Source organism: Echeneis naucrates, chromosome 1, assembly GCF_900963305.1.
Source record: "Echeneis naucrates chromosome 1, fEcheNa1.1, whole genome shotgun sequence".
Taxonomy (NCBI): Eukaryota; Metazoa; Chordata; class Actinopteri; order Carangiformes; family Echeneidae; genus Echeneis; species Echeneis naucrates.
Genome location: NC_042511.1, coordinates 6,750,564 through 6,774,365, shown reverse-complemented (window position 1 = coordinate 6,774,365; position 23,802 = coordinate 6,750,564). Strand labels below are relative to the sequence as shown.

Sequence of the window (23,802 nt, the reverse complement as noted above, 5' to 3'; positions counted from 1 at the left end):
CAAAAACAAACAAAAGTGGAATGCCAAGGTCATGTCAAGGTCTCTTTCATGGTAAACCCCACATTTAATGCCTAGTATTAAGGATAGTGCTTCAATTGTGCAGTGCTATCCAGTGTAACAAATGGCACAAGAAATAAAGCCTGAGAATCCTCTCACCTCAGATATACAGATATACAATAATCGCAAAGTTAGATTCCAGTCAGACAGCACATGCTTAAAATGAAAACTTAGTTGAAAGATCATCTAGATCAGAGCCTCCACAAGATAATGTTTATGTTCACAGTTTTTTTATTTCGCAGCCATTTTTAAAACACTGAAATCAAAAATATATTCACAATGTATCATTAAAAAATTAAGGTCTGTGTGGGACTGACAGCAACTGTATTTCATGTTAATTGATGAACAATGAACGTCATCAAATATGTTCTCATACACACACACACACACACACACACACACACACACACACACACACACACACACAGTGAAAAAGATCTAAAAAGTCCCATTCTTCAGTCTGAAAAGTACTGCCGCTCTCTCTCTCTCTCTCTCAGCAGCAGGTCCACGGTTCTTTGTCTGGTCTTTTCTTGTTCAGGAATTTATAGGACCCGCTGTATGTTAGAGCGTTCGTTGCTGAAGGTTTCTTCTGTCGCTTCAATTTGGCTCCAACAGCCATGACAATGTCCTCTACCTTATCCTGCTGGTACGAAACCTCCCCGTCACATTGCCGTCTGTTCACTTGTTTGGGTGGCGGGTTCTTGGCGGATGTCTCAAAAAACATCATCCTGTGGACCTTGGCAAAGCTCATCGCCTGCTCCTGGCTCACCTGGTCTTGTGTCCTGCTGGGGTCGCGGAGGTCACTTTTGTTCCCCACGAGAAACCTGCAAAGTAATATGAGGTGTGGGAGGGGGCAAATAATGCAAGATAAAATTAGGGTTCCCAAATAAAATGTACAAAGAAAAGCTTTGTGCAGTTACCTTGGGATTTCATGTCCAAGGGAGTTCTGCCTGCACTCTTCTACCCAAGAAGGCACTCCACTGAAGCTGGCAGGGCAGGTGACATCATAGACAAAGAGCACGGCATGTGCGTTTCGATAGTAGTGCTGCACCATGGACTTACGAAAGCGCTCTTGTCCTGCTGTGTCCCACATCTGGAGCTGAGGCAAGGAGAGACAGTGGGACATTTATTTATAGGTGACTGGCACTGGAAAGGAGAGGGTCGAGGCAAAGACAAGCGAAAGAGGAAATGAATGAAGAGGCACAGAGAGGAAAAGAAATCACATGTTACACTACCCCAATTCACACACATGCACAGACATGCACTGAGATGAACCTTGAGTCATCACTGAGGGGGAACAAAGAAAAGAAACATGTTGGTCTGATTGGTAGAAAGTCAGATCTGTCTTTAGCACATAAACACAGAAATGTCTCACGACAAATCCATGCTGCAGAGCCTCATATTTGAACTTGACCATATCTACATTTTTTAAAAAGACTTGACACGAGACATCAGAGACTTTTCAGATTGGAAGTTGTGATCTAGTAAACAGCAGTATGTAGCTCTCACAGCTTGATATATGTTCTCTAGGTCTGTGCTGTAAAACTGATAGGTCTCAATGATATAAAAACATACTGTTTGAGGATCCACTGCAATGGTCATTCTATTTTAAATGACAGCCTTCAATGACCTGGAGGTTGTGCAAATGACTGAAGCGTATGGCTCATGAAGCCTGACGCTTGCTGTCTTAAGACTTACCCTCAGAAACGTCAGGCCTGTCCAGATGGACTTCAAATGTGGCCTGGCAGAGCTCAGGCTTTACTTGGAACTTGATTGATTTAATTTATTTATTTATTTATTTGTTTTTGAACAACTCTACTTGGACCATGCTCTTAGATCCTCGAGATATGCCTGTATCTGTCAGGCACAGCCCATGTGATAACAAAACTTTTTACATCATACATTCACATTGAAATAAAAACATGAAGGGGATCCATTCCCTCAGTGATTTAATCTACTGGAAACAAAGCTTGAAATCTCTGCTATCCTGAGGTTGTAAACAAGCTTCAGTTACCACTGACAGACAATGCTTTTGTCATGTGGTTCTTTCCAAACACTTGAGCTTGAACAAATACCTACAGAGTTATTAGAAAATCATCAGAGACCTGTATCAAGTTTACTCTAAGTGATACAGCTCAGGTGAAAGAACGAACACCTTACAGGATCAGGTAAAAGAAATCAGCTTGTAAAAATCAAGTATGTAAACATTTGTTAGTTCTGCTGATTTTCTGCCACTCAGAGGGCTCTCAGCCTCAGTGTTGTGTCGTTTCAGCATACACTGCAGCGTGGGACAGTATTAAAGCTAAATCTGCAGAATTATTACTGAACAGAATAAAGACACTGTTGTAGGAATGAAGCTCCTGGTGATTTTGTGTTTTGTTATCTGTCTGAGCAGGCTGATAATTTGGTTAAGCTGGTTTACTGGTGAGCACCACAGGAAAGTAGAAAAATAAAACCAAACAGTGGTTTTTCTTCTCATCTGGAGTTGGTCAGAGGAGGGGGGAAAAAGCAAAGGTTGTGCGTAAAATTTGCTGTTTCCAACAGACTTGAGCACAGATCCTGTCACAGAACGGGTGAACTGGTTTCAAACGATGAAGAAACTTTGTCAACTACCTTAACTTTTTCACCATCGATGTCCAGAAGTCTCTCGCGGAAGTCGACTCCGATGGTGGCCTCCACCCTGGCGGGGAACTGGCCTGCGCACAGTCGGTGTGTGAGGCAGGTCTTCCCCACACCGGAGTCCCCGATCACTAGGACCTTAAAGGTCCGGTAGCGGCTCAGCAGCGAGGACACGCTGCCCAGGGAGCTGGACAACTCCAGAGACGACTCCATCTGCTCACAGACCGTCCTGTCAAACACTGTCTCCAAAGTGTCCGCACTGCGACCGAGCCCACCGTCATTCACGTTTCAGAGCTCCTGCCACCCTCAAGTGACGTGTCGTTCGTGAACGATTCGTTCATTTTGAACTAATCTTTTGTATGACTCAGGAGTAACAAGTCATGCCTGTAGCATGCACGCCACAGGCTCATATTCGTTCGCGAACGGGACTTTCTGCCGCATCTCTATGCAGGAATGGCTGATTCGTTCACGACTCATAACTACGGGTCTTCGGGTCTTTCGTTCATTCTTCACGTGGTTACAACACGAACGTGACCTATAGTCTGTGGAGGGGTGTTGTCACTGCTGGTTGTCCATCACCTCTCCTAACCTGTGTGCTACATGTCTAGTTCCTCCTCTGCCTCCTTTTATGATAGCACTTCTTTTCATAGATGCAGGATGATGGCAGAAATGGAGGTGAGAATTAGTGACTGAGAGTCGCGGCTCTGCACCTTAGCTAGCCCAAATTATGCTAGTGTAGCGAGCCTGTAGCCGAATCGGTTAACAAACCGGTCTCTGGTGGTTGTCCTGTGTTAGCTCGTGTTGCTGTCTCCGCTATTCACCTTGATTAATGTGCTCCATGTCCAGTTCCTCCTCTGCCTCCTTTTATGATAGTACTTCTTGTCATAGATGCAGGATGACTTTAGCTAGCTCAGCTTATGCTAGTGTAGCTAGCTATAAAGCTAAGTCTCGTTTCACCTTAGCGTGGCGCGTTGACGCTGGTAACCATGGTAACTAGCAGTTCGGGCTAAGAGAAGAGGCGGAATAGTTGAACACATGGGCCGGCTTTATTCTTCCTTCAACATCACAACACAGGACTTTTAGGAGTCTCATGACACTGACTATTAAGCTTACGACGGCTACAGCTGGCTACCTCTCACACCATTCAGCGGAGAGAGGGACAAAACGCAACACAATATTGGTATGTGGTGACTACGTCACACTTTACCCACAAGGCCACCTGCTGAAAGGGGAATGCTCAGGTCACACTGCGCAGCCGCCATGGGACAAGTGAACGAGAGACTCAGGACAGAAGACCCGGAGTCGGATCCCCTAAAGTGGAGCTGTGTGGATATTAACCAGCTGTTTTAGCACAATATCTCATGTGCTACAAGTATCAACATACATTTCTATATATTTCCCCATTGCTGAGCCTATTTTGTGTTTGTAAACCTTTCATCATCTAATCTCTACAAAAATAAGCTGTTTGTCATATTGGAAGTAAAGCACATTGCAGTGTATAAGTGAGGCAGCATGTCTCTGTATGACTGTTGTGTGTGTGAGTGAGTGATGCATGTAAATTTCCCTTGGGACAAATAAAGTAGATATCTGTCATTTTTATAATAAAAAAATTATTAAAAATATAACATTTCTGTTTCTGAGTTCGGGTTGTAAATGAAAAATACAGATGGAGGATGCTGATCTACCAATTTTTTTTTTCAGCCGTTTAAACTTGAGCAGCACGGTTAGGTGATGTAAATGTGAAATGGTGAAAAAGCGCAAATGTATACGGCAACTCTGCTGGTGGTAACGCTGCCGCCCCAGCACCGAGCAGGGAGGGGTTCCCAGCGAGATGATGTGCTGTGATGTAATGTAGGGGATGTATTGAGTGTCGTGTAGGTGATGTAATGTAACCCAGGGTAAATTGATGTAATGGACTATAAATATCTATACATGATGTAAATGTAATGTTAAATGTCTGATCTACCATGTATGTAGGTAAACGTATCTAGTGTATGTAATGTTCGCGGTTTGATTCCAGGTGTGGGCACCTGAACGTGTCTCCGGAGTTAATTGGACTGGGCTAATGCAGATACGGCCCCCCGAGACAGGAGGCGTCCACAGACTAGACCAGTAAAAGCCCGAACGGCTCACCCAAATATTTTATGTGTGTATTTTAGTGATTATGACAATATATTACATAAGCTTCTTACTTGTTTTCTTCCTAATTGTACCCCCCCCCCCCCCCCCCCAACAAATGGTTTGGACACTGATCCTTCTCTAAGCCCCGCCTCCCTTGGTTACTGTTGCTATGCTAGCCTGTTCCCTGTTCTCTGTTCTCTGTAGTTCGGTAGGAAAATGTTCGGTCAGCATCAGTCTGGTGATCAGAAAAGGAAAGAAAGAAGAATAAGAAGATAAAGGGTTAAGAAATTGTCTATACAAACATTTTTAAAAAGGTGGTGACGGTGAATTTTGGACGAGAAACGTAGAGCAAGGTAAGAAACAGGGCCGTTAGCTTGTAACGAAAGCTAACTGTTCAGCTCTAATGCTAACGTCCATTAGCCTAGCTTGTATTAAAGCCAGACACAAAACATTATCTTTGACAGAAACAGCTGAGTTTGGTAGCTCCATCAGAAAGGAAGAGACAGAGAGGGCTGCAGCTGCAGTCAGGTCACAGAGACAGTGACATGGGCGGCAGAGGAATTTATTTATTTACCTTGTTGGCTTTATTTCCCACAAAGATATTGACCGAAGTACTTCTTCAAGATATTGAAGAAGTACTCCACCGCTTCAGACACAACAACACACTCAAGGACCGGGACATTACTCGTTGTTGTGTGTGTGTGTGTTGCTCAACAGTTTAACCAAAGCAAACTTCTGCATTATATTCCAAGTGAAGCAAACAATTTTGCTCTTCGTTGCTCCTCTTTCAAGTGCGCGATCTGTATGACATTTACGGTAATCAGACGGCTCCGAGTCAGAAGTGACATCAGATAGATGTTACTATTGATAGAGTAATATTACTATAGATAGATAATGCTCATCCGCTGTCAAAAGATTTATCACAACTAATGAACCAACAAGATGAAATATACTATGTTCGGATTTCACAGTAAAATATTATTTCGCTTTATTTATTTAATTTTTAATTAGAAATGTCATATGAGTAGCAGAATCATATACAGCATATAGAGCTGCTCTGTCCTGTGCCTGCTCCGAGTGTATCTAATCGTATTGAACGGTTCAATAAAATATTGAATATTGTTGCATCCCTAGTGAATATTGACACTAATACTACTACTATTACTTTATTATCAACAGCTGGACTGTATTATTAAGTAAAAATGTCCTGAAATTACTTGCTTAACGTGTAAAAGCTCCAGACGAATGAGGAGCCCAACAGTTGATCTAATGTGGGGTGGGTTGTGTTTTCTGGAAACAACCATATTATCATCATATATTATATTTATGGTATCAGCCTAAAATGTAGTAGACTGAGTGGCCATAGTATGGCTGGCTCTCAGAGGACCAGTGACGTTCACCTTTTCTCTGAACAGGCTGTACTTTATGCTTCTCTCTTCTTGTACTTCCTGAAACTCACCAGCAGAGGACTCCAGCAGATACACGAAGTGACCATGATGCCCACCAGCTGTACCATCATCTCTATATCATGGGACTTGGCAGAACGATGGGAGCCGGGCTTCCTCCTGAGCCGAGCAAACACCAGCGTCAGTCCGCTGATGGTGTTACACAACAATGCCACAGCCAGCGAGGTCAGGCCAAGTCCAGAGAAGAGAACCACAAACGCCACATCCACCTCCTCAGTGTCACTGAGCACTTTAATGAAACACCAGGTCCCAGGATCCTGGTACGAGTAAGAGCCCAGCTGAAAGCCGGGAAGAAGAGCCACACAGAGAGCTGCCAGCCAGACATTGATCTGGACATTGACTGTGTCGATAAGAAGAGAAGAAAAGATGGACTAAGTTGGACAGTGAAGACAGTCAAAATATCAGACTTCTGTTCTCACGGACATTGTATGTAAGAACAGACATGTATGATAATTAGCTCTCATTTTACATTTCAAACCCATTAGTTTGATTGGAACTAAAAGTAGTTTGATAAAATTGAATACCATTTAAGAAAGAAGTGGTGATATTAAATTCTAATTTATGTTAGTAAAAAGTACAGTGTTAAGGATAAAACTAGACACCTGAGGGCTATGTCAAAGTTATGTTAAACTAATATCTGCTAATGTTTTACCCATAACAGAAAATAAAAAGCTGAAAATGAAAGACTTGGCTTGAAGTGTAATTAGCACACACAAACAAACAGATTCCACTTTCAAATGTTGTTTTAGTAATTAATTATTTCAGTCTAACGGCTTCTGAAAATAAACTTATAATACCAAGCATTACATGGGAAAAATGGTAATAAATAAAGTAAAATAACGCTAACCCTAATTTCAACCTTATATTTAAAACTTAGGTGTGAATTTGTTACTGTTCATTTATCTGTCATAAAATCTCAGATTTTAGATTTCTGCATGTTTTTGCTGGTTATGTATTCCTGGCTTTTTTTAATGGATGAAGACTAAAGATCTCATTTGATCACCCAAGACCCTCCTGTTGGCCCCGAGGGGCTTTTATTGTGAAAAGAAAAACAGCGCTTGCAAAGTTTCGACCACTACTTCCGCTAATCGTGGCAACGCGTCAGACAGATGTTTTTGAGCCTCTCTGTTTTTGCTGTGGGGTGAATTTACTCTCATGTGTAAGTGGTAATTTCAGTCTCGATCCTTTACGACCCCTGTGCATGTTCACCAACTCGCTTTTTGTCCGAAATAAAATGTCACCGTAGCTAGCTTGTTGCTAACGTTAGCATGCTTCAGGTGCAATACAAAGGCAGTTAGCTTTAGCTTGCAGAACAGTGACCCGAGGCTGAGCGAAACAATTACCATTGTGTCCATCGAGTTGTTATTATTGTTGAGCCTTTGAAGAAATGTCTTGTTAAATGCTTGTTATAGTTGTTTATAACGGGAGAAGTTACTCAGACAATAAACAACATGTTACAGTTTCCAGTTTTTGGGTCACAGTCGTGTCACATCACTTTAAAGATGGTAGACTGTCAGAGTAACAGGATTGTGTCTGCTCCTGCTACAGAGAGGTTGGGCTTATTCTGATCTGTGATGACCCAACTCAATGTTGATTTTCTGTTTCTATCTGACCAAGGTATGAAAAATAAGAGTCCCAAAGTTATCAGCAGCCATGGATTCACAAGGTAAGGGCCGTCAATAAATCAGATATCAGTGTTCATATTATGTTTCATGTTGTATTGTGACAGCAACCTCAGTGTCCCAGAGCTGTCTATTCAAGTTAGTTTTGTTTTCTTGGTGATCGTCATCAGACTGTGAGTACTGCACCAGAGTAAATTTAATCCATGTAAAGTGTCAGTCTTATTAAACAGTCATTCATTTATTCATCTTCTACCACTTTCCGTTTCTGGGTTGTGGCGTGGGTGGGGGAGCAGGAGCCAATCCCAGCACACACTGAGCAAGGGCGGGGTACACCCTGGACTGGTCACCAGTCCATCACAAGGCCAACACACAGACAGAGACAAACCACTCCTCACACGCACACCTACGGACACTTTAGAGTCACCAATTAACCCAAACAGGATGTCTTTGGATGGTGGGAGTAAACTGGAAGAAACCCACGCAAGCACAGGGAGAACTCCGCACAGAAAAGCCCCAGGCCTTCTTGTTCAGGGGCAACAGTGCTAACCACTATGCTGCCGTATTGCCAATTAAATAGTCATGACTGGTTAAATGCATCATTTAAAAAGTTAACCACTGCTATAATCATCCATTAACTGTGAATGTCACTTTTCAAAGCTTTATGTTTCAACGATCAGTTTCTTCACTCCTGTTATCAAGTTGAATGTTTTTGCTAATATATCTACTGTACCAGTCTATATGTCCCATTGTACATTGCACACTTGCAGTGTAACACAGATGCGCTGCAGATATTAAACTTAGGAGGAAGAGTAACTGGTGTCTTTTGTTGCTTAATTGACACAATTTGTTGTGGCAAATGCCAATTGGACTTTCCCCACAGCATCCCCACAGCCAGTCATTTGTGAAGTTTGTGGAACATACTTTGAGACACGACGAGGACTCTCCAGCCACGCCCGCCTTCATCTACGGCAGCTTGGCGTAACATTGTCAGAAAGCAGTGGAGCTCCCATAGAGCTCCTCTACCAGCTCATTCAGGAGAAAGAAGGTACCCTGTCTGATTTCAAAACAGACACTTCCACGCCTGAATCAACCCCTCTCAAAAGCACAACCCAGCAGGAATCCCCGCCATCAGAGTCAGAGGATACGAGTTCCTCCTACAAAGCAGCAGTTAAAGTCATGACAACTCCACAAACAATGGATCATGATGGATCTCCAGTTAAATTAAAAGACCCATCAGCCGCTCTACTGCCGTCATCTCCATCTTGCCTTCGGCTCATTGAGGATGGCAGCCCATCCTCCTTACAGCATCAAAGAACAGCCAAGCCATTATGGGCACCACTGGAAACTGATGCTCCTATTACCTTAGGTATGGTTGAATTCATTGTAATTGTCTGAATAAATGTTGAAAATTGTCCAGTGTAATGTAAATATCATGGCTTAAGATTTTGTTTTAGAGCACATAAATAGTTTCCTGCTGACTCTGCTACTTTCTCCCATAATTTTCAGACACAAACAATGAGGTCCATGTATGCCAGCTTTGCGGCTGCTGGTACGAGACACGCAAAGGTTTGTCCAACCATGCTCGAGCCCATCTGCGTCAAATTGGAATCCCTGACTGTGACATTAAAGGCAGCCCAATTGATTTCCTCTATCGGATTATGGAAGAGGAGGATCTCAAACCCATCAGCAGCAAGCACCAAGTCCCTCTCAACAATAAGAGTCCCCCAAGCTCTTCCTCCAGACGACCCTCGGATCGCTCCTTGCCATGTGCATCTCCCCCTATCAAAAGGCCTAAAAGGTCAGAGGACTGTACCTGTTGTCTGTGCGGGGAGGAGTTTGAGAATCGTAAAGGCCTGGCCAGTCATGCCCGCTCTCACCTCCGTCAGATGGGGGTGACTGACTTAATGGGGAAAAGCTCTGCAATTGACACACTGCAGGAACTAGTTAGCAGTGGCATGTTAGAAGCCGTACACCCCCCCAGAAAAAACAGTACATCCAGCCCATCGGCAGTGCCATCTATAGCCCCATCGCTGTCTCCAGCTCCGGACCAATCACTGAACGCATTGCCCTCCACATCTCTCACCCCAAGTTCTGCTAAGAGCATCCCTTCTCCTCCAGTGACTGTTAACAGGGCCCCAAAGGCAAAGAAAGGCTTTCGTCTCGCAGTGGACCCTCTTCATAAGAAGCCTAAGCCTGAACCTGTGGAGATTGAGCTGTCTGTTCAGCCAGAGGAACCAAGTGTGATCAGCAACTCTCCTTTACAGCAGTCATGTACTGCTGCTGCTTCAAAGCCTTTCAGTGCAGGTAAAGCCGATAGCCATACACCCATATCAGAGGGTGCAATCAGCTGTTTACTAATTTAGTACCTTTTTCACGATCAATTCTATAATGTGTTTGTATATGTTCATCTAAGTTAGGATGTATCCTCTCAGTGTCCTCCACAGAAGTGCAGTCCCCACCAACAGTCCTCTGTGACTTCTGTGGCCAGCTGTTTGATACCCGTAAGGCCTTGTCATGCCACGTCCGTGCTCATCTGCGTCAACTTGGCCTCACCTGGTCAATCAAAACGTCACCGATTGACCTCCTAAAAGAGGTCATGCTGCATGGTGAAGAAGGCAGCAAATGGTCTTCAGCATTAGGCAAAGGCAGCTGGACCCCTCAAGGCTCCAAAAAGAGCATGGATAGCCCCCAGTCAAGGGAACCAGCCTCCAACAACTCCACTGCACCTCTAGATTATTCCTTGAAAGAGAAATCCCTGCCCGGCAAAAGTGGGACCACACATCCTGGTAAGATGTTAACATCACTCTAAAGCAGTAATAGATATATATGTAATTTTCTTCTGCTGAGTAAAATAGTTTATTTTACTCTATTACATCAACATTAAAGCTATAGTCACTGATATATGTGCAGTCTTCGACATGTTTCTCAACTTTGGCAAAGAATCAGTTCGACATTCACTGTCCTTTTCCTATGAATACAAAAGCATCTCTGTTTAAAGGAGCAATACCCAAGTTTTGGAACTGCTACATAGAATAAATGGCTCCACCCATTGGTACATGAAGTACAGTGCGACATTACATCTTCTGTTCAGTAATGAGAGGCACCACCTCCACCACAGCTACCATATTAACTTTTACTAATCAGATAGCTATGGCAGGCTCGTATAACCATAATTAGCTAGCAAATTGGGAACAAAAGGAATAAAGTTTTAATGTTTGAACTCTTTCTTCAAATAGTTTTGCAGTTGTTAATCGTAGTGTTTGCTTCGACAAGGTCAAAACTTACAATAGCTCCTTCATCCTCTCATTAATTTATCGAAAACAGAGAACGAACTGCTGCTCATGTTTTGGAATTCACTATATTGGTAATATGTTATTTTAGATCTGACTAAAAATGTCTCATCTTCTTTGTGTCAGACACATCCTGTGAGCTTTGTGGGTTTGATTTTGAAAACCGTAAGGCCTTGGCCAGTCATGCACGGGCCCACTTGCGGCAGCTGGGAATCATAGAATGGAAGGCAGACGGAGCAAGTTCACCAATTGAGCTCCTCAGTGAGTTGATCCGAAAGGACCCAACCAAAGTGGCAGCAATCAACCGACGCTACCGTATGGGAGACCTTTATATCAAGAAGGTGGGCTGTGAAAACCAATCCTGGCCAGATTGAGAGAAACTCGAAGAGAAACAAAATACATCATTATTGATGATAAATAGATTTTCTTTTAGTCCCACAGAAGTACTGCTTCGCCATCCCTGTCCACAGACTCCGACTCTGTGCCTGGTGGCAGTTTGAGGCCTGAGCACAAGCCGAGCAGAGAGGACTTGTGCATCACTGCAGGCTCGTCCAGACAATTGCAAGGTCACTCACGGACTATTGCAGCCCACAGTCAGCCAAGGGGTGAGAAACAAAACACTTGTAGATGGCTGGATACAGATACTGTAACATTTACACATTTTTTCCTTTATATTTCTTTAATACCTCTGTGAAATTTTCAGGCGTCCATCCACCAAAATACACAGTGCCTAGACGCGAGCAAAGTCAGGACAGTAATTCCCAGCAGCCATCACGGTCTGGCAGCATCCCCGCTTTGCTGCCAAAGCCCCCGCTAACACCACTGGTCAAATTGGTGGGCAAGGTCTACTCTCTCAAGTGCAGGTTAGTATTTAAAGCCAATTATAAGGAATCACTTCTTCAGTGAATAATAGGACTGACTGATCTGATCTAGGCCGAACAATGATGACCATCGGCCGCCAATGAGGGTGACCAGAATGCTAACGTTAGCCTCTGTGAGTATGGGGTTATGAAATGGTGCGCCAACACTGACATGTCGATATAAAGGGAAGAGCAGAAGACTTGCTCAACTTAATTTCTGTGTACAGATCTGGATTTTTGTCTCAGATAACTCTGAACTGTTTACTTCTGTGGCCCCATTTTCATCCTGATATTTGTCCATATGCAAAATACAAAATATCTTTATGCAGATGAAGATATTGATGCATCGACTTCAAGCTACAGCTGCTCTTGGTGCTGTCTTTCCATGTGTTGGAGTTATTTTTACTGTACTTGCACTTGTGGATTTCTTCTTCATTGATGTCAGAGCAGGATGCTTGTACTGCTGTTGTACTGATCTCATTGGTCCCTGGTGGCTACTGCACCTTCGCTACATATTGTAGTAAAACCTGTTTTGTCATAGTGGCTTTGGCATCAAACTATGTCAGTGTGTTCACCCTTAAGAGTTCTCTTCTCCCAATTGGATTACTTGAGATTGATATTAATACCAAGTCTGAACGGAGCGATAAAATCAGACTGAGTGGAATAGGGTGATGTCTTTAAACTTTTGACAGTGAGAGAGAGAGAGACAGGAGTTAGAGGGACTGGGAGGGCAACATGCAGTAAAGGGACTGAGTTGATACCAAACACTGGGCTTTAGAGGAAATTTCAAGCCTCATGTAATGCTGCTTAGTGTTAAATGACATTGTACTGAAAGCAGGTCAGATCACATGTCTCTGTCTGTCCTGCTCTACAGGTTCTGTGAAGTAGTGTTTCATGGACCTCTGTCTGTTCAAGAGCAGTGGATCGCTCACCTGCAGAAACACATCCTATCGCTCGGATACAAAGGAAAAGCCTCCCCACCTGCTGCATCCGTGGGAGCTCCAACACTTGTACATCCAGTCGCTGTCTAGTCCAACAAATATCCACTGTCACTAATTCATATTGAAAATGGTTGTCTTTTTCTGTTACATTATAATCGTGTCACAGTCAAGAGGATATGTCTATTTCTTGGCACCGTGTTGCATAAAATAGGAAAGCAGCAGAATGTAATCCTCTCAGGTGAAATCTACAAGATCATCATACTGTTCATGTCTCAGTTCTGTGACTAATTATTTCTTCCTCCCCCTGTTCACTTTCCCACTATTTGTACAAACTTCAAATGTGGTTGAATGTGATTCAGGTTTGTGTAAAAGTGAGACACCGAACCAGGATGGAATTAATCCGTTTTTGTTTTTGCCTTTGAGTTGAGTCTTGTTTTATAACATAACTTTTATGTGTTTTACCTTAAATTCTGGAAAGATATAATTTTTCTGTCCAATGAGAAATGTTTTAGAAAACACAAAACTGATACCAGAATGTGGTAATTTCTCAACCTCAGCCATCTTGACTGTCAGTGCACTGTGTCTCTGTTTCTGTTCTTCAGATGTAACTGCCTGGTCTGTCTGGGCTTTTTACATTATTTTTAAAATGAAATCATCGCTTGTATACACATATTGTATGAAACAGGCTTTTTATTTTCAAATGAACATCATTGGACACAAGTCTTTGTAGGAGTTGGATCCTACATTTCTTCTGGAACCATGCACTCGATAGTTTGCCCACATTTGCAATAAATACACTTGTCTGTGCTGTTTCTAATCCAATTCAAAATGTGGAATTATTTTCCATGTAAGAAAATGTTGTGTCTCCATGTATATGTGTTTTTGTATCTTTGTTTACATTGTGTTTTTCTGTCTGGTTTTTTAATAAATGTTCGGGGTCTCACTGAACAACCTTTTTTCTTCTCCGCACACGTTGATTACTTTTGGCTTTGTTGGGTTGGACTGGGATGATTTTTTTCCTTTTTAATAACTATAGCCAATTTGTGGTTTTATTAGAAAATGTTCAATGCGAACATAGAGCTATCCATCAAAAGACCAATGTGAACCTGACTATGTATACTATGAAATGTTGCGTGTTGTGTGCATCACCTGCCTTCTCTAAAACCTTGTCGCTGATGTGTCTCAGGTGTATTTGATATTAAACCTTTCAGACTCACACCACCCAGGAAGTGATTTCTTGTCTGTATTGCATGACTAAATCCCCTGGTCTCTTTTTGCATCAGGTTGCAACATAACAGAACGTGAAGCGGTTTGAAATCTTTCCAAATGCTCTCTATTTTTGGTGTCTGTAGTCTCAAAATGTAATTGCTTACACATTCCCTGCTCCTTCTCTGCTGTATTGTAATTACAACATCTCTGTTATGTAAACCACCAATCTAGCTCAAACATTTTAGCTTTTTAGCTGCATATTCAGCATCACAGAGTCATACTGCTCCTCTAAACCAGGACCTCATTAACACAGCTGTGTGTTTCTGTTCTCAACCCTGGAGGTAGTTTGGTAGATAAAGTGTCCTGATGACAGCTGAGACTTTAAAAGTCATTTTTGTGTATGTGAATATAATATCATTCAGAGCAAAATATATTTGAGTTCTTATCACCTGATCTTCATAGTGTGGCTCCTGGGGTGATTGCCTCCACTTTCCAGGGCTGAACTCATTAATGTGTTTGGAAGGGGGTCATTCATCTTACAATCCATACAGCTGCTGCAATACCAGTTCCATCCTTTATTGCCCTCAGTGGGATTAATTCACTCAGCTGAAGGAAAAGGGAAATGTTTAATTTGGTAAGCCCCTATAAAGAACAATCAGCCTCCTGTTTCTGGTCAGATTCTTACGAGATGTGATATCATAAATCCTCAAAACTGGGAGCAATTGGAAATTACACTATTATTCACATTTTTATTGTTTTTTACTGTGTGTCCACAGGCGGAATCTGATTAAAACTGATGAAACTGATCAGGAGTCAGTTCACCATCGTATCTTACCAGAGCGGCAGAGAGGATGATCCATAGTAGGTTTCCCTGCAGCAAAACACTGTTTCTATTTTCACCTCCACCGTCCTCTGTGTCCGTCACCGCCTCTGTTTGATGTCCCCGCCACAGTGATGGTCCCAAAGGCCTCGTACTGTGAGATTTACTGCCAGAGGAAGTCCACCCACCAGCCACTGATCCGCTCCTCTGCACGTATGCTACCACTTCAGGAGCGGGCGGGTTACCCCACTGACATGACCTGACAGGACTTTGCTCACAGCTATCGTAACGTGACGTTTCAAAGAGATGCCAGTGACTCTCAATTGGAGTTTAAATTGGTGGAAATTTCAAATCACTCATAAAAGTAAGACCCCAAATTAGGAGCACAACTACCTTCCAGGGTTGTGGGATTTGGGGGATCTGGCGGAACAATTTTTTACCTCTGACTGTGGTTCATGGGATTTTACAACCATTGTGGCTTTATTATGGCTCCAGTTTGCAAGGAAGCTGAGCAGAAGGCTGCTCTTGAAAACATTGCATGCACAGTTATATTATATAGTTAGATAGTTAGATTTAAACGTATACAATAGAGAATGGAATATTTTATGTTTATAAACTGTAAAAAGTTTTTTTATGGTAATGGTATAATTAATGGGATGGTTAGTGGGCTCTTTACAAACGATGCAAGTTACTTTTCATGGATTCATTAGATAGTTGCAGCAACGGAGCCTCTTAAAATTTTGCGAATGATGTGATAGATTTCAGGAGGAATGAGAGTTTTGATCTTCAGTGGCTTTTGGCTAACATCAAAATGTAAAAGGGTGCTCTGTAAAGCACTCCACTGAGTTTGTCCTTTCTTGGCTACTGTAGAAAGATATCAGGGTGACATGGCTGATACTGTTCTAAGACAGCTTTTTCTTAGTTTCAGGTGATAATACGCTGATGGAATTGTTATTTTCAATGGTGGCCCTGAGGGCTCAACAAAAAAGGGCAGCATGGTAGCATAGTGGTTACCGCTGTTGCCTCACAGCAAGAAGGTTGTGGGATTTTTGTGCCAAGTTTGCACCGTCCAAAGACATCATGCTTGGGTTAATTGGTGACTCTAAATTGTCCGTGAGTGTGAGTGGTTGTTGATCTCTGTCTGTCTCTGTGTGTTGGCCCTCTGATGGAATGGTGACCCTTCCCTCACCCAGAGTGAGCTGGGTTTGGCTCCAGCACTCCCCGCGACCCAGAAACAGGTAAGTGGTAGATGAATGAATGAATGAATGTCCTGTAAGACCAACATGTTGTAGAGGGCAACTTGAATACTTTTTTTATTTCAGCGCACTATGTGACTGAACATGTTTTGTAAGAGTACTGAAAAAAAAAACAAACCCAAAAAAACATTAATTAATCTGGCTGAGATGCACTTGTTGGTCAACAAATTTCATGGATGTATTGTCATAGAAATGGATTTGTTGGGTCTCTAAGGGCAATGATACACCCGATGATACAATGATAGCCAAACACCCGATGTGGCCATGAGCACACACGTGGCAGTGTCACAAATGTGTGAATGGGGATCCCCAGGGCAGCAGAGTTCACCAAGAAACTTGATTTCAAGTTTTAAATGAGTGAGGCCGTGAAAGTTTGAGCCGTCAGATTTTGTGATAACAAGGTCATTTTATTGTTGTCTAATAATTTGAACGGAAAAAAGGGCCAAACATTACAGCTTACAAAGCTCAAAGCAAAGAGAATAAAAAGTCCCCCCCAAAAAAGCCCTGTACAGTAACATGAGCAGCAATGTGCACCTCCAGTCAAAGCGGGCCTGGAAATATCATTTAAAATATCTCAAGAAGGGGAAGACAAGGCAAGTTTTCACAGTCAAGAGATGAAATACTCGTCCACATGACATTGAAGTGGTAACTACTCGGGAGTAATGGTACACAACTGTCTAATCCATCATCCCGCTGTTCAAAACACGTCTAATGTTGCACTCTGTTGTATTCTCCTTTGATCGACAATATACAGTGCCAACCTCAATGAGAGTTATCTAACCCTAACCCTGCATCGTGTTTTTCCACCTACCAGACGGTTTGCAGTCCTCTCTACAGCTGCAAGTCTGCCGATAGATCGATAGCCAGAGAGACATCTGGAAACACCTGGTGTATCTGACATTATGTGTCATGACATTTCCCCTTAGTTTCCTGTCAGGACAGGGAATGTAGTAAATCACATTTTCTGCAAGTTAGTTTTAGTTCTTCCCTTTAGAAGGGATATTAAACTAGGAGTTTATGGCTATTGCTTCATTACTTGCTTCGAATCAAGAGGGGATCAAGATGGAGTGAGACTTTCTCTGCTTCCTTAAGTTTGTCAGTGACTCACATGTCTGGAAGTAAATTCTTCCAGCATCCCCAGTATGATTTATCGCATGTTTTGGGGGCTTGGCAGGCAACAGAGTTTTATCACATAACTTGTGGCTTTGCAATCATCCCTCAGAGAATACAAATTCCCCAGGACTGTGTAAGCAGGCATTGTTTCATTTGTACTTTTCTGTCTCTCTATTCTCCTTGTTTATATTCTCTCAATGCTCACTCTAAACAATTGGATTTCACACACATGGATATATGTGCATATCCATGTGTGCAGTTACATCTGTGTCTCTGCTTTATCAATCAAAAAACTGTTTTGTTTTTTTTTCAGTCTTTCAGCATTTCACCGTGTCATCCTTATCAGGTGTTCAGGTTATGATAAGATCAGCAGAGTGGTGCTGCCGCTGTCTGCGTTTTGTAGCAGCCTCAGCCGATATGGGACACAAGAGACAAGCAGAGAGCTTCTCCCAGGACACCGTGCTGCTGGTATCCTCTTACCAGCAATCCCCAGGCTGGTCAGAAGAACTCACATGACCCCTGGGCCGAGGTCACTGCAGACACTGGGTCAGTCGAACACAGTCTGAAACCTATTTACCACAAGCGACTAGTCCTTCCTATACTTTACCGTGGAACAAATACGTGGCGCGTTGCCACAACAATTTTCATTGTGTATTATATTCAGTTTCACAAGAAATTTACAAGCAAAAGTTATGAATGGCTGGAGCGCGCCAAACAAAGCATACACTCACAAAGTGGGTAAACAGATGCAGGTGTGGGTCGGAGAGGAAACACGTCTCTTTCTGCCTCACACTACACAGCAGGAAAGCATCACGATAAAGGGAGGGGCTGCATTTATGAAATACCTCAAACATAAAGTTATTAAGTTAATTTATGGAAGAAAATAATATCTTAATTGCAGTCATTACAGTATTAGGTCCATTAAACACCAGTTTTCCCCCAATTAGACACAGAATTTATTTCAATCCTGCTTTTTTTATTTTCTACGGCTGCTGTATGATTTTTTAATTATTTCAGGAAACTATTCCACTTTCCATCATGAAGTTGTGGCCACTGTAGAGATTCAGAACAGACTCTGTCCCACTACATCATGATCGCTGGCAAAAGACTGGAGCCTTGTGTTCGTCTGGGTGAATCCCCTGCTCTGTGTATCCACAGGTGTACAGGCCTTTATTGGCCTGTTCTCCTGTGTATGTTCTTACTTCGTGTGACGTCTGTCCTGAAACATTATATTCACTTGTGTGTGTGTGTGTATGTGTGTATGTGTGTGTGAAGGCCTGCAGGACCTCTGACTGAACAAACTAAACAATCACACCATGATGTAGTAGTTGAGGGGAGCACATCAACATATATAACCATCAACTGCAGTGGAAGGAGGATTATGCAACCGTAAACAGTGAAATGTCACTGCTAGTGCGGAAGTTGGAGCCATCAGTCAGAGCTATGTCAAAGTTTTTTGTTTTAATGGACCCACACACAAAACATTTCCCACAACTGAAGAGTAAAACATACTAAGACCCCCGAGAAGGGTAACCAGACATAGAAGATGTCTTTTTTTTTTTTTTTGCTCCCTGGTTTTCTATCAGTCTGTTTTTTAACAATGTGGTTTCACTTGCTTATTTATTTAAGCTAAATTTAGACAGTGGTTATTTCTAGGGAACTGCGGATGCATTGTAAGATCATGGCGCTAGCATGTGACTAAACCTTAAACCTGAAATAAGTGTTAGTGTCTCTTTATAGGTCAAGGGGAGAACTGTTGGATGTAAAAACAAGATGGCATTACTATCTGCAAGATGAAATTGACTGAAGTGGTGGCACTTGGACTGTGAATGGTTGTTTGTCTCGATATGTCTCTTTACGTGGGCCCTGTGATAGACTGGTGACCCGTCCAGTGGGATTGGCTCCTGCACCCTCTCCATGACGGATAAGCGGTATAGATAATTAGAAGAGAGGAGCTCTCACTTGACTCAGTGTCTGCTACAAGGTCAAAAATTATAAATACCTGAAATTGTGGAAAAAGAAATTGTCTTACCAGACTTTTTTAGTCCTCTCCTCAGGTCAGCCGAAAACTCTCAAAGTCAAACAACCTGTTAAATATCATAGCTGATTAGGCTAATTCTTTACAAAGATACAGATGATTTATACATCCATCATCCACTGATCACCATACAATCCTCTTTTCGCTCTGCTTTGGTCTCCATAACATCCTGAGCGGAATATCACACCTTTACCTCTCAGGCTATTCTACTAATTCAGTAGAATTTCCACTGTGATGGGAAAAATATGGCACCAGAAGTTTCCTTTCAGATTTTTACTGAAAATTCACTCATGCATCACTTTAGTAAACCCTTTCACAATCCTCAACACTGGGACAACAACATCAGGGATCAGCTCAACACAATAACGTGCAGTGTTACGAAAAGCAGCAGTGTATAAAAAAATAAAAAAATAAATAAAAATAAAATACTCAGCAGGGAGGTGTGGAGGAAGTGTTTTGGCCCCCTTTATTTCCTGTAAAGAATGAGTCATACGCAGACACACAAGTGCCAAATGAATTCAAAAGCTGCACTGTTTGCACTCACAGCTTTCATTTGAGGAGAACCTGCGCTCTGCATTAGCTCAGATGTTTAAACTCAAAACTAATTCAGCAACATAACTGAATATATAACGGTTCTGAAGTCTGAGCCCAGTGGTCTTTGTTCATTGTTCCCTGCTGACACCTTGTTGTTTATCGAGTAGCTTCTTAAATACTTCATGGATGAATATTAAATCATATATGAACTATACAAACATCAGTTTTTGAGCATTGGTGCTGAAATGTTACATAAACCACTGGCTCACAGAGACTATTCTCACTGGTAACTAAGAGAATGAGCGCAGATAAATGCAGCTAAATAAGGAGAGTCACTTAAATAATGTTAAATAATGTTATTGATTATCCACTGTTCTCCTGGACCAATGTACTGTAACTACAATTCTGTGATCATTAGCTGGTTAAACAGAACTCCACGTAGTATTGATTAAACTAAGAGGCAAGCCATAGTTGAGCTTTGTCATCATCATTTTAATCAATGCATATTTCTTAAGGGAGTAATTTTGGTTCCACAGATGAATTGGCTCAAAAGTGCCACTCACATCCCATCAGTGCCGTTGTATTTTATTTTATTGACTGCCGTCCAAGAACCATTAAGAGCGATTCAACAAAGTCAATCCCATTGTTCATTTCAATTTGAGAAGAAACCACATAAGCAATTGCAGTCTCTTCAGGTTATTTCTCAGGAGCGCAGTTCAAGCTTTGGCTGCCTCATTTGACTGAGGGTAGTGAGCTGCAGGACAAAAATAAAAATACCACAAAAAAACAATCAGTTGGATGTCTTAATTTAGTTGCTATGTTTAAAACATAAATTTACCAACACATAATTGTGCCAGTGAAATTATTTGTGATCTTTCCAGCCCATCTGGCCTGATGGTGCTGTTGACATCTTTACTGTGCAAAGGTTTTTTAAAAAAAGAAAAGAAAACATTATGTGGCCTTAAAAGCTGGAGGCCTGAGACAGTGCCAGGCCTGGCTGCTGCTCCATCACAGCACTAATACAAGCTGACAGAAAAAAATATGATTGACATTCATATTCATGCTCAGGTAATATAAAGGAATTATGTGAGACAGCATCAGATTTCTTCTTTCAGGAAAGAGGTTCCTGGCAAAAAAAACACCCAGTGGAGTAATTTATTTTCCTCTATAAGCAGGAATTTGGAGTCTCCACTTGACTAACTGTTCAATCCAGCTGCCACTCCCGTTAACAACCTTTCTAATGGTAAGCTTGACCATACAAACATATGTTTATGCCCATATGCCCAGTTTCCTCACAATAAATATCCCCTATGTAACTGCTGGCATCAAGGCCATCATTTGCACGGGGGATAAGGGGTCATGACCCCACAAAAATTTGATCCAGACAATATAACCCCCCCAATATAATCACATCATTCTGAGTTAATTAAAATATTTAAACCTCCCATGGTAGACCCAAAATTACACCCTTGGCTGGCATAGCAGTTAGTGCTGTTGCCCCACAATAAGAAGGTCATGGGTTCGGTTCCCGGCCCGGGGCCTTTTTGTGTGTAGTTTGTATGCTGGGTCTGGGTGGGTTTCCTCCAGGTGGGTTGATTGGTGACTTTAAATTGTCTGTAGGTCAGAGTGTGAGCGTGAGTGTGTGTTGGCCCTCTGATGGACTGCTGACCTGTCCAGGGTGACCCCGCCCTCACCCAGTGTGAGCTGGGATTGGCTCCAGCAGCCCCTGAAAACAGATCAGTGGTAGAAGATGAATGAAAGAGCTCTGATATTCAAAGCAACTCATCAAAGTCCCTCAATTTTCATTAACTGCAGATGAACCTTGCAATGAAAAGCTGTTCCTCCCTCGCAACAGAATACAATATCACATGAACTATTTATAACTGAGGACCCAGACAGACACTTCATTTCTGCTCTTTACAGCTGAGTCCTGGGGCCAAGATACTGCCAAAGATGGCTCCTGTAATGCAGAGGCACTATCAGGTGCAAATGCTGCAAAATACTTATTTCACTTCCAGTCCAGAGTTTTTAAAAAGTGAACTCAGTGAAGATATTTGACGAGCATAACAATATACAGACGGATTTTTAAATGTTGCACTGCAATGCACAGAGAAATAGATTTTTATTGTGTTATAATTTCCACATACGTACTTGTTATATGTGCTTTTTTGGTTTAACTTACTGTTAAAGACAGAAAAAAGGAACGAAATACAAGCATATGTGGAATTAGGATAAACTTACTGTCAGTGAGACAACGCATATGACAGTCATTGTGTCACTGCATTGTATTTTACCACAGAGGTTTCTGAGACCAAATCAACGTCTGAAAGCATTTCTTCTTTTTCTTAGAAATTCTAGTTAAATTAGGCAAAAAGAGAGATAAAAAAAGATAAAACAACAACAACAACAAAAACCAAACAAAAAAAAAATGCTACTTTTGTAATCCCTTAATAGTCTTGTAAGAGGGCCTGAGGTTTGAAGGATCCAAACCAGAACACAAAAGTGAAAGAATATTTTCCCTGGAAAACTCATTGTGGTACAGATGGGGTACAGACACACTACTGCATTTCATCACTGTACATGAGACGCAGCAGTGAAACAATTAAAGAAATCATGCGGGACAGTGAAGAAGGAAAGGCTGACAGCTGTTGAGGATCAGTACTAAAGGCCTTTTCCAAAGAAGGAGCAGTGCTGCAGCTAATAACAGCAAAGGCCTGTTTGGTCAGTTCATCTCCATTACAAACACAGCATGTCCATCCTCTGGGAGAGAGGCCAACTATCTCCATGTGGACCTTTTGAGCAGATCATGAATATTATTTGGGATGATGCGAGATAATACTGACCATCAGTACGCAGGCATCATCTATCTTTTTGTGTTTTATGTCTCATTTGACACCTCCGTTTTGTTGTGTTAAATATCTCTGCACTTCCTGCCTTCCTGTGTGGTCACCTGGCCTAATGTGTGGTATCGCTGTCTCAATAGACGTGTCTCAATTCAGAGGCTGCAACCGCGTTTGAAAACCAGTTGTGTCAAAATAAGCTAGACTGTCTCATTTCAAAGGCTCTGTCAAATGCAGCCAGAAAAATGTGGCCTGAGTCTTTTTCCCGAGAAACAAAGGCACCAAGAAGTAAATCATATGTGGTGCATTGCTGACTCATTGCTGGCTGGTAATAATAAAAACAAAAAGCACCAGGAAATTAAACTTTTAAATCTAAGTACGAGGTTACAGGTGTTGACACAACCTGGGCTTTAAAACCTCAAGTTTTTATAAAATTCAATTCTGTGTTGTTAAGGTTGCTCAGCGTCAGGAGGCTTTGTAACGCAGCAGCAAGAGATGGTGACTCGAGTGAAAATCCTCAGTGGACTGGATTTCAATTTGACCTTCAAGGACACCGTAGACTTAAATCTGAATGTTCCCTTCACACTGAGCCAGTCTATCTTGTTCACTTGTGGTTATGTACTGGCCTTTTGTAACTTCTGTGTAAATGTGAACCTCCAGAATGAGAGCATGACCTATTGAGTGTCTCCAGTTCTGCTTTTGAGTCCACTCTGTGTGTTTGGCAGTAAAACAGTCCAGCATATCAGCACAGAAACGCCACAGGAATAATCCGATGTCACTTTAAATGCATGACTTGTTTGAGCGCAGCACTGTTACATCTTGTTTTCAAACAGCTCCTTCCTTTGGAACTAGATTTTGTCAGCTGTCCTTATGTGCAAGTGAACCACAACATGCACAGCTGTTTCAGCTTCAGCCTGTTGACAGAAGAAGCAAATTACTTGAGAGCGCTAATCAAACAACTCAATGCTACAAGGTAGTATTTCATTCTAAGCCCGGGCCTGATTGTGACTCCACCT

At 42.1% G+C, this 23,802-nt stretch overlaps 2 protein-coding genes across 3 annotated transcripts; one reads left to right on the top strand and one right to left on the bottom strand.

Annotated features, from left to right (window-relative positions):
• Positions 1–2,970, bottom strand: LOC115047406 (ras-related protein Rab-33B-like). The gene is made up of 3 exons (XM_029508322.1): positions 2,671–2,970; positions 978–1,156; positions 1–881 (listed from the first exon to the last, which is right to left on the bottom strand). Exons 1-3 carry the CDS (start codon positions 2,887–2,889, stop codon positions 551–553), a joined length of 729 nt encoding a protein of 242 aa, XP_029364182.1. The 5' UTR covers positions 2,890–2,970; the 3' UTR covers positions 1–550.
• A 4,365-nt stretch (positions 2,971–7,335) lies between these two features.
• Positions 7,336–14,187, top strand: LOC115046181 (protein Wiz-like). 2 transcript variants are annotated; one of them, XM_029506387.1, is made up of 9 exons: positions 7,336–7,422; positions 7,881–7,929; positions 8,766–9,251; positions 9,392–10,189; positions 10,318–10,671; positions 11,302–11,516; positions 11,609–11,780; positions 11,879–12,038; positions 12,910–14,187. In XM_029506387.1, the coding sequence occupies exons 2-9, from the start codon at positions 7,917–7,919 to the stop codon at positions 13,064–13,066; spliced, it is 2,355 nt and encodes a 784-aa protein (XP_029362247.1). In that variant the 5' UTR covers positions 7,336–7,422; positions 7,881–7,916; the 3' UTR covers positions 13,067–14,187. The 2 variants fall into 2 exon arrangements, 1 of the variants encoding a protein (XP_029362247.1); XR_003840919.1 differs by lacking the exon at positions 12,910–14,187 and having other exon boundaries at positions 11,617–11,780; positions 11,879–12,019.
• Positions 14,188–23,802: the final 9,615 nt, after the last annotated feature.